This window comes from Phyllostomus hastatus, unplaced genomic scaffold (genome assembly GCF_019186645.2).
Source record: "Phyllostomus hastatus isolate PE091 unplaced genomic scaffold, TTU_PhHast_1.1 phas_scaffold_21, whole genome shotgun sequence".
Classification (NCBI taxonomy): Eukaryota; Metazoa; Chordata; class Mammalia; order Chiroptera; family Phyllostomidae; genus Phyllostomus; species Phyllostomus hastatus.
In genome coordinates this window covers 39088220-39100271 of record NW_025334017.1, presented here as the reverse complement: position 1 = coordinate 39100271, position 12052 = coordinate 39088220, and the positions used below count along the sequence as shown (strand labels likewise).

General features: G+C 35.3%; 1 protein-coding gene across 2 annotated transcripts in view; it reads left to right on the top strand.

The window, feature by feature from the left end:
- TMEM65 (transmembrane protein 65) overlaps nt 1–11746 on the top strand; it is a 40198-nt gene extending 28452 nt beyond the window's left edge. For both annotated transcript variants that reach the window (XM_045861240.1, XM_045861239.1), the window contains 4 exons: nt 2558–2612; nt 3689–3731; nt 5508–5613; nt 8589–11746. In XM_045861240.1, coding sequence (XP_045717196.1) covers nt 2558–2612; nt 3689–3731; nt 5508–5613; nt 8589–8690 — 306 coding nt within the window. In that variant the 3' untranslated portion in view covers nt 8691–11746. The remainder of the gene's footprint in view (nt 1–2557; nt 2613–3688; nt 3732–5507; nt 5614–8588) is intronic.
- The last annotated feature ends 306 nt before the right edge of the window (nt 11747–12052 follow it).

Here is a 12052-nt window from a genome sequence, read left to right as displayed (position 1 = left end):
TCTTCAATACATTGTCCGAATTAAAGTCTGTGACAAATATTTCTTTTAATTTTATATGACTCACTCAAGAATTTAGATTCTCTTAACTAACAGCTGCTAGTTTCCATGCCACCATCTTAAAAATCTTTTTTTTTTTTTTTACCTCAGCAGGGTAGAGCTTAGATATTCGAATGCCAAAAGACTGACCTCGCTACAGGGAAGTGCTCTGATGACACATTTTGCATCAAGAGGGGCTCAGGGAGATTTTGAAGGGAGATCAGAACAGGGAAACTGGGTAGCTTTTTAGGTCCTGAAGAAGACCTTCAAGTATGGTGTTATCATTGGCTGGAAAATAAATATCTAAAGTAACAGATACTTGTGTTTAAATAGAGCTACCAACAAAACAAAACACCCACATTCTAGAGTCAGATTATTGTGTTATTGTTCACTACTTTGTGTGTTTCAGGCCCGTGTCTCATTATTAGTGTGAGGGCGGACTATTTTTGCAGGCCCCAGATGGTTGACTCCAGTTTAGTGACATTTGTTTTTCTAGTTCACACTGAAATCCAGTTTCAGGGACTTATCACCAGGTTATCATTTACATAATACTAAAATAAATATTTAAATCGCTGGCTTCAATACCTGATTGAGAGTAGTAGGTATGGCAAAAATATTATCCTGTAATCATTGCAAACTAGTTCAGGGACAGAGAAATTTTCCAAAGAGGCTTTATAATACACTGCTGAGACTGAAATACATAAATAATATAACTACAGAATCTATGAAAAGGGAAACAAGTGACCATTACTATTATAAGAATTTTTTTACTTAAAACACACACACACACACACACACTGATTGCCTCCTAACACTGTGGGAAGACAGTAAGTTAGGGAGGTATTTGGTTCTGCTTCCCGATTGTGCCATGGACACTTGGTATTTTCCTTCCTCTGAGGTACACTCTCTGGGCTGCTGCTGCCCTAGCTGTAGTAATAAAGACAAATTTATATATAACTTCCTATGCTAGATTCAACCTTTATTGTTAACTGCTATTCATACTGAGCTTTTTAGTTCCATAGTTTTTTAAAATTATATTTTTATATTATGGGAATTTTTTTTTTCTGTAATTTAGTGGGGTTTGGGATTATCTTTCTTGCAAATTAATTAGGATAGAATTTGTTAGAATTCTGGAGTAGATGAATTGTATTAAGGTGATGGACCAGGTATAACTTTAAGACAACTAGTGTTTGATTTGTTTACAACTTCTAACTCACCTGTTACATGAAATTTGATTGAACTATGCAAAAAAAGTAAAGGAGTGGATTGTCTATTGCCTTCAAACTGACTTTGACTTTATATGAAGCTTTTTATGCTTTTAGAAGAACCTTCAGCTTCCTTAAATTTAATTAAATGATTAAGCACTTAAATACTTTTTTAGACACATATTGCAAACAGATTCTTCTTTGGTCATTCCTAATGACTCAATGCTGTTAAAGGTGCTGTATTTATTTTTCATACACTGTAACTGTCAGGTGCTTCTCCTCAGTATTAAAGCTCCAGCGTTGTTTTGTTTTTGTATCCATCTATAAATATACACGTCTTTATGCTTTGTGCCTGTCCTTTGTTTTTATTCTTCAGAAATCTCTTTCTTTGGGTACCTTTACAACCTTGTAATTTTAAGTGCCCGGGAGACTTCTGTGTATCAGATCTATAAGAACTGATTTTAAAGGGGCGAAACCAAAAGGCTTAGGAGAAAGAAAATTGAGGAAAGCTTAACTCAGCTTCTCTTCAGTTTGACAAATAATTGATTAATGCAGTATTTCTACATACCAGATAGGGCATTCTTTTTTTTTCTTCCACAAATATCATTCAGATTTTAAAAGCACTTCAAGCATTAGTATTCAGGAGAACTTTTGAAAATTAAGTACATTTATGGAAGCATTGTCCAAGGATTAGAATTGAACTAGCACTATAGATCCCAGGATTTCTTCATTAGTCTGTGTAATTACCTATTAGAATACCTGTATTCTTCCGTGTATGGAGGAATGAGATAGAAGTGGAAAGTCTTAAACTCTCCTAGTAAATGAGTGCTGTGGAAATACAATGGGGCCTCATTTTTGCTTTGGCTCTATTGTATTTAATGGGATTGTTACTCATAAACGAGTTGGATAGTCTCACTACTTAACGACTAAAGAACTAAGTGTTATAAGGGTAATTGTTGAAGTTAATGATGTTTTGGGTTCCTACAAATTGGTTTAGTCTGTTTTTTTAATCTTTCATAGGATAAATAACAATAGTATAGATGTAGCATTCAAAATGTGAAATATAGGTGAGTGTGTCATCTTTGTGCTCAAAGAGCTTTAAAGCAGCTTTCTCTGTGACAGGAAAATAGAAATCCTAGATTCTTAATGAATTGTTTTGTATATGTGTTGCTATTTTTAATTTTTATGAAAACCTAATTTTAATAAAGAAAATGTTATTTCTGCATCAATGCATATACTTAATAATTAAATGAATTACTGCATAGTCACTAGAACTTTAATATTTTAAGATTAATTTCTTTGCAATCATTTTTCAGGGAACCCATATTGAGATGTCTATTGGAATTATTTTGGGAATTTCAACTATGGCAGGTATTTAATAATAGTAATGTTATCATTGTATTGTCTGTATGTTTAAAAGCCATTTTAGTAGGTTAAGTTTAGAAGAGGATAATTTACTGGAATGAATTTACTCATAAAAATGTCTACTAGTTTGTCCTGGCCAGCGTAGCTCAGTTGGTTGGGTGTCGTCCTGCAAAGCGAAAGTTCGCCAGTTCGATTCCCGTCAGGGCATGTGAGTGCCTGGGTTTGCGACCGCTGGGGTGTGTGCGAGAGGCAGTGGATAGGTGTTTCTCTCCCTCTCTTTGTCCTTCCCTTCCCCTCTCTCTAAAAATAAATCTTTAAAAAATGTCTACTGGTTTATCTCCTAAATCCTATTCATTTAATTCTTAATTTTGTATATGAAACATTCTGAGAAATTTTAGGAACTTTGTTAGTTAATGGCTAACAATAATCTACTGTATTGACTATGTTAAAAAAAGTTTTTCTTTTAATTACTGGTTACCTTTTTCCCTTTTTTTCTCTATTAAATTATTTTTAAGTTGGGTAGAAAAATCAAAGAAGGAAATACATGATGGGAAATCCATTTTGGTTCTATCTTCATCTTTTCCCCCAGTTAACACTCTGTTCATGATGCTGAAATTTGGGGTTAGTTCTGTGTTGTATGTGTTATGGGAGCACATGAAGTCGATGAATGGATGAAAGAGATACTGCTTCTTGGTTTTCTTGAATTTCAGAGCTGTACATGTAGCTTTACTCTCTTCCAACTGTCTGAATTCCCTTTAACAAATATTGTCTGAAAGTTACAACTACAAAATATTGTACACGTCTTAACATTGAAACCAAGATCAAAACTGGCTGCCACAACAGAAAGAAACCCTACTCCTTGATGGAGGTGAATACTATAATCTCAGAAGAACTGTGTTCTATTTTGAGTTCTTGAGGTGCAGAGCTATCCAGTGAGTTACTTTGAATGCAGACCGTTGTTTTAGTTTGAGAAATGTGGTAACGCTTCCAGACAAGTGACTTATTGATGACAAAGTAATGTATTATAATGATTTTAATGACTTCCATGTAACAATTCACTTGTCATTTTCCACTTTTTTTAGCTGCTGCTTTGGGAAATCTTGTGTCAGATTTGGCTGGACTTGGGTAGGTCCCTTCATTTCTTCATCTGTGCACGTGTGTACTTGCTGTCTTTCTCTTCTTCCTTCTCCTGTGATTAAGAAGGCTAAAAAAGAAACATCTATTTCTCTGTGTGTTTTAGAACTAAATTTTAAAGTTTCTATATCAGTAGTACTAAATCTTTGTCGTGCATCAAATATAGATGCCAGGGTTGCACCCCAGTCGTACGGAATTAGTATTTCTGGGGATGGGGCCCTGACATTTGTGTTTAATAATCTTCTCAAGCAGTTCTGATATATGCACAATATTTTCTAAAACTATCACAATGTAAGCAGAGTTAAGTATTTATATGTGTGTGTTTTATATACATTTCCAAGGCTGGGACAGGATTAATAGTGAGAACTCCTATCATTATGTCACCCCACCCTCCTCCCACTAAGCCCAAAGATAAGAGATATGGCTCAGAGGTGAGGATGCTGGGAATGTTTCCTAGAGAGAGAAACTTTTGCAGGGAGTAATGGCCAAGGCATACATGTATGTGTTTGGCCAGTTTTTGTCTTTTTACTTCATGTAGCAGGAATGATGAAACAAACGGAGGGAGTCTACTTAGAAAAGCCCCCAGTTCTCTCCTTTTACACTCATTTCCAAGCAACAAAAGGTCTGGGCTGCTTCCTGAGCTTGGGGAAGTCTGGGAAGTACAAACTGGACTAAATTGGCATTAATTATAGTGATAAATATACTCTCTTTTACTCAATTTTTGGTTCTCTTTCTTCCTTCCCTGGTTCGTTGGAGTGATAAATTTTGAAATTTAGATTTGGGGCTAATAGAAGTCTCCGTAGCCCTGAAATGTAGGCACAGGCAGCTTCGTAAGTGATCTGCACCGGAGTTGGGGCCAAAGCTACTGGTTTTAAAACCCAAGTTTCTTTGCTTTGGGGCCAGGGCCGAAATTTTATATTCCTAGAATTTCTGGCATAAATCTGTAATGATATCACTCCTCAAACATTTCATTTCCCAGTTTCCAACATTGAAGTTAATAATGATATTATAGCTGCTCTGATAGCGCTCTATATTTAATAGAACAAAATGACTTAATAGATTTTAAGGCCATTTAGCTTTAGATTGCTTCATAAAACAATTATTTTTGTTTATAGATAAAGATTTTGTTGGAAGACTTTATATTTGAGAACTATTTCTTCTCCGCCTTAAAATCATTAACACATACCACAGTTTATCAGTACTTAGATACACAGTTTTTTTGAGACTTAATGTATCTGACATTGGCGGTTTTTTCTTTTTTTACAGTTTATAAAGTAAGATTGTATCCAATAAGTGATGGCAACTTAGAATTGATAAATACTTGAGATTGTCCTGAACATTCTACGCTGTTTTTGTCATCTCTCTGATACATTTTGGAAGTTTTTGCTTTCTGATAACAATTATTCATTTATACCATATATTAAAGTGCTTTACTTTGAATTTAGATTAAATGCATAAATTGTAATTGTAAAAAATTTTATATAGCTTGAGTTGATCTTTTTAAATTAATAGTAGAGAATAATTTCTCTAAGTCAATTAATTTACCTATGTATTAAATATAATAATATGAAAATAGTTTTAAACTGGATATATTTATGCACAATAAAAGATGAAAGTTTATGAAAATGTTTATAGCATTTCTAGGATGCCAGTTAGTTATAGGTATAAAGTTATTTTGTTTCTCTTTGCAATAATTAGTTTTTTACTGCCTGAGGATATTTGTGTGTCTCTTTAATAACCTGTGTTCTGTCCTCATGTATTTTGAAGACTCGCAGGCTACGTCGAAGCTCTGGCTTCCAGGTTGGGCCTGTCAATCCCTGATCTTACACCAAAGCAAGTGGACATGTGGCAGACGCGTGTTAGTTCACACCTGGTAAGTGCTCCGTATGGCTGGTGATGGTGCATTCGGGCAGCCAGGTCAAGTTCAGTCCCTTCGGAGACAAAAATTTATTAGCATGGAGTTTTTAAACTGTCCAAGCCTTGGCAGTTTTCAGTGAAAGAGTAATTGTTTATTGACATTTTTTGTAGGTGTACTTGATTTTTTAAAATTTCTTCATATACCTCAGTTAATCTTGAGGTATTAGTTATATCTTAGTCATAAAGTAAATAATTAACTATAGTTTTTTTTTTGAGGATTGTTTAGTTAGAGAACCCAACATTTAAACAAATTATAATTTAGTGTGACAGGTGCGGTAATAGAATTTTACACGAGATATAATAATAGCACAAGTAAAAGAATGAACACTTATTGGGGAGAAATTTCTTTTGGCGAGGAGATTTCTTGGTGATTATTAGATCTAAGCTGGTTTTTTTATTATTATTGGTAAGATGTTTACTAGGTGGACAAGAGATTCCAAGTATATTGACCAGCAGGTGGAAAAGCGTGATCAAAGCAGGGTGTGTTCAGAGAGATACAAGAAATTGGGTATTACTGCGATATACTGTGCAGTGGTTCTGGGTAGAAGCAGTAGTGGAACACAGCACTGGAGCAGCAAGAACGGATCAGACAAGAAAGACACTCTCCTGTTGATGTATAAATCATGCTAAGGAGCCTGAACCTCAACCTAGGTGATGGAGGGCTATTTTAAATAGGAAGGAAGGAAACCAGGTGGATCACAGTGGCACCAATTAAGTCAAGAAGAGGAGGAAGACCATGTTTGTAGGCGAGGAGAATGAGTTCTGTTTTGGGCATGCTGCATTTGAGCTACTAGTAGGACGCTCAAACGGTGACACCTAGTAGGCATTTGGGTTAAAGGTCAAGTTTTATAGAGTTCTGAAACAGAGAGAATGATGTTATCATTCATTCATTCAACAAATATTTATTGTTTACTTATAATATGTAGGGTACAGACCTAAGAGTTCTGAATATATTGGCTAACAAAACAAAATGTTTTTGTTTTTGTTTTTTCTGGGGAATCTTACTTTCTAGTAGCCTGAGGGGAGAGAAGCTATTCTAAAACCCCGGCAGATAAGATATTTATTATATTAGAAGCTCACAGTGTTATGGGAATTAAAGCAAAAAGAAAGCTGAGCCGAGTAAAGGAATGCTAGGATGCAGACCGACCGCAGCGTCACACGGGAGGGTCACCGCAGGCCTCAGTGAAAGGGCCGGTGGTGGTTAAAACCGTGTGGGAAGGCGACTGTGGAGGGCAGTGGTCCTCTGCGTGCGATGCCAGGACCAGCAGAATCAGCGGTGCCTGGGAGCTTGTTAGATGTGCGAATTCTCAGGCCCTGCCTTAGACCTGTCTATTGCTGCATAAAAAATTACACGTGAGTGTGTGCGTGTGTCCCTATCTGCCATTTGTAGATGACCTGAAGTGATGAACTAGCTAGCTGACATCCGCCGGAGTTGTTGAGGAGGAAGGATGTTCTGACATTCTCGTAATTGGGCTTAACAGTTTACCGCCACAGTTGGGACCAAGAGATTATTGTCCTGGGGTCTTGTCACATAAATGATGATTCTGTTTTCTTTCTATATTAGAAGTAGGTCCCTTTCCCTCTCCTATAACAAAAGCACTTCAGTTATTAAACTATTAATTATATATATGTATTCGTGTGTGTGTGTGTGTTGATCAAACTCCATAAGCATTTTCCTTAGTTGCTGACTCTGCTCATTTTATGTTAGGATCAGACCTTCTGTTCGGTAACATAGCATTTGGTGATGAGCAGCCCGTAGTGGTTGAGGCTAGTGATCAGCCATCTAGTGATGACATGAGCTAACTCTGAGGTCCTACATAACAGAATATATGCCAACACACGTGCAGCTTCTAACGGACATGGTTTAAATGTGTTGTATTTAAAAACCTCATTTGTAATTTAGTTGTTTGAAACTCTGAAAATATATATTTTTTTGCAAAACAATATTTCAGATGTACTTAAGTCCTTGGTTAGCTCCAGTATGCTACAGTTAACTACAGGGTCTAGTATCATAAGATCTGAAAATAATGCATGTAAGTGACTATTCTTAACAGTGGAAAATATGTGACCAGGGAGCCAGAAAAGGAAGTCCCATTTCTTTCCTCCTCCTCTGCCTATTGATTTTATGCCAGTTGAGATAATTGGATTGGAGCTTGTTGACTGGCATTCTTCCGGTGCGGAGGAAGAAAGCCTTGGTTTTCGTGGATGGTGGTAGCAGACATTCTAGCAGAAAGGGTGGGAAGTAGAAGTGGAGTCTAATAGCAGTGGTCATTTCATACATATATATACATGAGGAAGTCAGGAATCTAAAACACAGTATGGTCTCTGTAAGTATATATAAGTAACAACATCATCTAAGGTTAAAGTAAGAATTGAAGTGAGGTTTTTTCCTTGTCTTCTGACATTAAAATATATGTACAATTTTTAGTAAGTGTTTTCTAATTAAATATTTCTTTGATGTTATTTTTATGGCTGTTTGATAAAAAAAAATTTCCTGGTTGCGTTGAACTTTAAATATCCTTTGTTCTAGAATCATTTTGTAGCTTCTTTTTTTAAAAGACTTTATTTTTTTATTTTTATTTTTCGAGAGGGGAATGGAGGGAGGAGGAGGGGGAGAGAAACATTGATGTGCAAGAGATACATAGGTCGCTTGCCTCTCGCGTGCCCCAGCTGGGGACCTGGCCCTCAACCCAGGCATGTGTCCCGACTAGGAATAGAACCAGCGACCTTTCAGTTCGCAGGCGGGCCCTCAGTCCACTGAGCCACAACAGCCAGGACTTTTTTTAATATTCAAGTTACTATGATCAAATGACATGCAGTCACAGTTGAATTTTATAGTACATAGTCATTGTTTATAGTAAATACTTAAGCAAGAGATTCCTCTTACAGGGATAAAATAACTTTCAAAAACTGTTTTCTTTGTTTCCTCAGGGCAAAGCTGTTGGGGTGACGATTGGCTGCATTCTAGGAATGTTCCCCTTGATTTTCTTTGGAGTAGGTGAAGAAGATGAAAAACTGGAAAAGAAAAATTAACCCTCTTACAGTACCTATAAAAAGATGTAAACTAATGTACCTCAATTATTAACTATGCTGTCACGACATTTAGGAATTAAGGCAGTAACAGTGTATAGATACGGGATCAAATAATTTCAGCATGTATTGTGGAAAACACTAACTTATTGTGGTTTGGTTTTCTTAGGACATCTTTTTTTTAAAAAAAAAACTGTTTAGTATCATGTCGTGTAACTTGTCAAAATGCTTTTTCATCAATGGCAATCAGCGTTTTATTTTTTCTGCTCTTTCTTTGTATATCCAAATATCATCTAAGTACCAGTCATTGGTGTAGTGTACTGACCTGGGGTTTCCCTATTTGTTATCTAACGTGCGCATGCATGGAAGCGTTTCCGTTGTCGTGTGCTGGATAGCTGCAATTCAACCTTAGGATTTCTCCAAATTACTTAAGATGTTTAATATCAGTTGGAGATTTTTTACTCTTTCTGGCAACATCAATTTTGTACTGTTTCACAGTAAACATTCACAGTTATATAATTTGTCATCATTTTTTACTCCCACATCTATTCCAGATGGATGTAGACTTTAAATATTTTAAGTTTTTATTACTTATTTTAATTTTCTAACCTTACTGTCTCAAGTGCCAGAGGTCAGTCAGAATGAGCAATTAATTATGTGGTCTCCCTACTTACATAATATCATATACGCTAAGTATATTATTTTGAATTGATGTTTTTACTTTTAATTTCTCAATTTTACATAATCATATGGTGGTTTTTGACTCCTAAGAGGAAGAAAAATATTATTTTGGGATCTTTTTAATGGTGATTGTGGAATTACAGGGAGCTAAGGGGTTTGTCATGACACTTGGAAATTAAGAGGCTAAAATTTTTTTTTAGAGAAATAGAAAATGGGAACTGTCAAGAAGATTTATGGTATAAAAGGTAAAGTTGAAAGGATGTTTGTAAGGTTAATGAGATATAATTTATATTGTTTGGGAAGGATTCCTCCCCCCACTCCAAAGTGTCTTGTCATCTGAATTGAGTGAATCTGACTACTTCCTACTCATAATCCTGGTGGTGTTGCATCTTGTTTAGTGAGTTTTATTTCTGGATAACTTCTTTTGAGGTGAAAACTAAATATTTTATATATATATACATATATATATATCTTTTTGCTATATATAGTCTGTCAAAAGTTACATGAGTTGAAATTCTGCTTTTTGTTGGTCTTTTTTCTTCTTTTGTGGTATTTAAATCATATTCTAGGCTGAAGCTACTTATTTTCAGTCTCGTATATCTGACTTAAATATAACCATGTGGGAAACATAAAATTTAATTTTATGAACACTTAAAGTTGTTACCCATGCTAAAAAATGACTCTTACTTGTAAGAGTAACTAAACACATCATGGAGGAGAAAAACTGAAATTAAAATTACTATTTGGGCCGCTGAAGTTATTTATGTTGATAAATAGATGCAAAATAAAGGAAATTTATAAGGTGGCTGTACAGCCACCTTATTTTAAAATTTTATTTGCATATGTTTACTTTGAGCTCTTTTCCAGAGGACCTGATTTTTCCCATTAGGCAATTTATCATAAATTCTCTTTGGTGCACTTTAAAAGAATTTAGTGCTATCCTTTAATCATAGATTTTTAAGGAAAAAATAAATCATACAGTATGAAAATAAATACATACTATTATGTACAGATACATGACAGTCTCATTTGATCAAATTAGAATTATAGACCACGTTATCTTATTAAACAGGATACCAGACACACACCAAATTTTGCTTTTGTTATTTCAGAGGAGAGGACTAGAGTGCTTATTAAAATTTTTTATTTATGTTTACATGCTTTTGTCCCTAACTTGACCTTTCTGTTTTCTGAAAAAGCGTTTTATTGTGGTGCTTAAATTTTTTTCTTATTAATTAAATCCCATATCCAGAAACCTTGCCTGTGAGTTGAGAAAGGGCTTTTGAGTGCTGGGGTTTTTTTTTCTGTTTTGTTATTCTGTTTAAAATAACCCAGCCCTACAAAATATTTCAGTTTAGCCGAACATCTACAGAGTTATTTAAGGTGTCCAATCATGTAACATAAAATCTTTGTATTGAAAGGTATTTTAATTTTTGGACACAATAAAAATTTGCATCATTTAGGTAATTACTTTTCAAAAAATGGCGCCCTTTTGTCTTTCACCTAAGATACACATTTTTTTTTCAGGATCTTACTCTGTACTAGTATGGTGCTTTGCACAGAGTGATTTCTGAAAAATGAGTCCCTTTAGGATAATTACTCTATGGAATCATTAGTTTGTTATTTGTCACGGAGAATCTTATTTCAGATTGAAACTGGAATTCTCATTTCTCATATCAGCTATTTATTTATTGGGAGCACTATCACTGCGGTGAAATGCAACGTGAGCTGCTTTTTAGTACTGTTCACTTAAAATTCATGTTGTCCGTGTGTTATGGTTTATTGACTTCTGGATGCATGTAAATTGGGTGCGTTTTGTTGCCACTGTACGTTAAATGGTGACCAATGTTTTTACAAAAGAGTTGAACAAAAAAAGTCTTTTAAGAAATTTGGAATGTGGCTTTGATTGTGAGATTTGATTTTCTTCCTGATCTCAGAAAGTTCTGGTTATTGTGTCACTAAAGGATATGGGACTAGTAGATCAGATGTGTTGCAGGGTTTAGCACTGTTCCTGAGAGAGTGGAGCGGAACTGTTTATCGCCTCACTGAAACCCACACCTATGGTACAACGTTACAGTTACGAGAGAAGAAGGATCCCATATGGGGATCATTTATCTGTAAGAGGGTGTCAAAAAAAGCTTTAGAAAGATTGGCGTGAATTACCCCCATGGGCATTCACAGCAGTCACAGTCAAGCCTTCCATATAGTAATGCCTCATTTACTTTGCTCCTTTTTCTCTAGAGGGTGAGCTATCAAGGTAATGGAAATTTATCTTGTACAACAAAAGTTTGTCCAAACCATTTTGCAGTAAATCTTTCCAATTTTAGAATTATATTTTCTTGCTGTCTGAGGAGTGTATTAAATGTAATGTAACTTTTTTTTAGTGGCTAAGCATCATTTTCTTGGACCTGGGTATTGTGTTGTATAATGCAGTATCTCGGGAATTCTGGATTTTATTTCTCATTTCTCTCCCCCCCCCTTTTTTTTTTTTTTTGCTGCTCTCACTTCTGGCAACTGCTTTGTTTCTCTAATTTGCTGCTTCCTGGCTACTGTATGGTGTTAGAAACTAGATAGCGAGTTTTACCACAAATTACTTGGGAAATATTAATAAATCGACTACAGAGCCTGAGTGACATGATGACGGTGATGATAAATACAATGTTAGATCCCTTCCATTAAGCACT